The sequence below is a fragment of the Verticillium dahliae genome, genomic scaffold (assembly GCF_000150675.1).
Source record: "Verticillium dahliae VdLs.17 supercont1.28 genomic scaffold, whole genome shotgun sequence".
In the NCBI taxonomy this organism is placed as follows: domain Eukaryota; kingdom Fungi; phylum Ascomycota; class Sordariomycetes; order Glomerellales; family Plectosphaerellaceae; genus Verticillium; species Verticillium dahliae.
The window spans coordinates 80,363-83,081 of record NW_009276942.1 but is presented as its reverse complement, the minus strand read 5'-3'; the positions used below and the strand labels follow the sequence as shown (position 1 = coordinate 83,081).

The following is a 2,719-nucleotide window of genomic DNA, read 5'->3' as shown; positions in this document are numbered from 1 at the left end:
TCTTGACCCCTCCTTCTGCATTTCCTTTGTCCTACTTGATACATGTGTCCAACGCCGAGAGTGGCAACTCTAGAATACCACTCATGCTCTTGTCTTTGCCGTTGCATGCCCTGTCCCAAAATGCAAAGCCAAAGCCTAAGACTCATAGCATCCATTTCAGCAATATGGCTACGAAAAGAATAAAAACGCCGAGCCATGCATAATTCTTTGACAAGAAACAAAAAATAGCAACAAACAAGCAAAATGCAATGGAGCGCTTCCTCAACCTAGTTGAGATGGTGACCCTGTTGGCCGTGCGGCATCATCTGCTGCACAGGCTGTGCACTGCGATATCCCAGTGTCATGTACTCTGGAACCACGCCGGTTCGCAGGTCGTTGCGGCGACCAAGAGGCTGATAGTGCATCTGTGGCGCCGCTGCCGCTGACATGTGGTACTCGTGGAGAGAGGCGGACGGAGGTGGGTACAGCAGTGTGTTGACGTGGCGTACCGGCTTGTACGGGCTGGGCCTCTGTTGGAGATAGACGCTAGGCGAGTGAGAGATGGGTGTGTGTGATATGGGCGTGTGCACTGCCGAGACAGATCCGTACACGTCGCCCAGAGGCGACGATCCAAACGCCGCCAGAGTGCCGGGGCTGTGGCGCCGGCTCGGGGTTCCATAGCTCATGCTTGGGTGCACTGGCATGCCAATTGTCGGCGTCAGAGTAGCCTGTGGCATGACAGACCCAGTCGTCGAAGGAAGCGGCAGCTGCGCTTGTGGCACCGGCCCGTTTGCGGGATAGACGCTCGACATGGCGCGTACACCAGGGACTAGTGGTGGGAGCGAGACGTGGGAAGGGGGCGCGTAGGCAGTCGGCGTCATGTATTGCACGGAGCCCGGAGTTGGTGTGTTGGTGTTGAGGGACAGATTCGGCACTGGCAGCCGTATCGGTTGCTCACCCACGACGGGGGGTCGTGCAGGGGGCATCGCATTCGGTTGCACATTCATGCGCTTCGCAGGCGGCTCTGTCGGGTCCTCCTCGTGTGCCCTCTTCTTAGACATCATGTTGACGTGGGATTTCGCAGTCAGCGGCGACATGACGGGATTCTGGTAGCTAGTAGGCCACGCTTGGCCATTCGAGGCGTTGACGTTGCCGTGGTAGACAGGGGTAGCCGAGGCGGGGAGAGCAGGGACCGCCGACGTGGCCTGGGTAGCCCGGGTGGGTGATGGCAAGGGAGAACTGAAGAGCGCCTTGGACGTCGGTGATGACATGGCGATTGGAGACGTCGGCTGCTTGAGGGCACGCTCATAGTATTCGGAAAAGCAAGAGAGCTTGGCCAACCAGTCCTCCCACTCGTCCTTGGTGGCCAGGAGGCTGTACCGCATGTTACTCAGAAACTCTACCTCCATGACATGAATCTCCTGGACGGAAATGCCCGAGACTTCGGCCCACGTCTTGTTTGTGTACGTGTTGTCGTCCAGAACTAGTTCGCGTTAGTCGCCGATGGATGAAAGGCAAAGGGGGGCCATGCATACATTTGTTGCCCAACATGAGGGCCACCGTCAGCAGCCTGTATTCGCTGCCGGAGCGGCCCTTGACCGCTGGGTTAGTCATCTTCAACCTATAAACGAAGAGTAGAGCCAGTAATATGACACTCTGCGTGACCTGAGTAGTCGATAGAACGCCGTACGCCCATTTCTTGAAAGCAGGGTACGGAATGGCGTGCTTCGTCAGTCTTGGTACTGTTGCCGATGCAGGCCGTGACCTGACATTTTCCGCAGCTCGCAGGGTATCCATTGATTCGAACCAGAAGAGGCATGTAATCTATCTCCGAGTTAGCACAGCCTACCAGGGCAACACCGCAGTCTTAGATCACTCACCTGCGCAGCGAAATCAGCCAGGTTGCCGCCCTTGGGGTTGATGCAGCTCGGCACGTGTAGGCTGTGGTGGATCAAGGCCTGTGAGCCCCGCCTTGAGGTGCTGCCGTTCTGTGAAGACATGCTGCCCTCAGCAGCCGGGGTTGAGGTTCGTGTAGAGTGTTTTGAGGTGGTGGAGTACTGAGAAATACCCGAGGCAGGGTTTTGGGACAGATTTGTAGCATGTGTGTATGGTTGTTGTTGTTGTTGCTGCTGCTGCAGCTGGGCTTGCTGTTGCTGCGGTTGCTGCTGAGCATATCTAGGATACTGTGACGGCCGAGAAACTTCGTTCATGGACGGCACAGAGCCACGCACATGCGGAAGAGTGGAAGAGTAAGAGGGGAGAACATGATTATCGTAGGGGCCCACGATCGGAGGTTGGTAGGTGGTAGTCATGTCGTCGGATGGGGGTGTCTGCAGGCCACGCTTCTGACTAGTCTGCGGGACGGGATGTCGGAAGTCGGGGCGGTTGCTCAGGCGCAGGGCAGCCTGGTGACAAAACTGGTCGTTCGAACGGTGGTTGAAAGAGGATATGGGGTAAAAGGCCGATCTGGAGACAGCGGTTGAACACATTTAGTAGGTCGATCGAAGATGTCGTGGAGTGATTGGTGAATAGACTGTGGTCGACTTTCGGCATGGACGAAGGAAGCCCTCAGAGTATACGTGGTAGGAAGCCTTTGGCCGGAGAAGGGTTTTGCGATGTAGACAGGTCAGGGGGGGAAAGACGGTCATCTAAAGCCTGCACATGGCACAGAAGGGGCGTCAATGGAAGCGGCGGTAGCTTCCCGTTGCTCAACAACAAGACCCAAAGAGGAATTTGACGT

General features: G+C 56.4%; 1 protein-coding gene across 1 annotated transcript; it reads right to left on the bottom strand.

Moving 5' to 3' along the window:
• Nucleotides 1-266: 266 nt before the first annotated feature.
• VDAG_09596 (uncharacterized protein) lies at nt 267-2,468 on the bottom strand (the record flags this gene model as incomplete). Its single annotated transcript, XM_009658557.1, has 5 exons — nt 267-1,462; nt 1,515-1,572; nt 1,633-1,704; nt 1,750-1,803; nt 1,860-2,468. The coding sequence occupies 5 exons, from the start codon at nt 2,466-2,468 to the stop codon at nt 267-269; spliced, it is 1,989 nt and encodes a 662-aa protein (XP_009656852.1).
• Nucleotides 2,469-2,719: the final 251 nt, after the last annotated feature.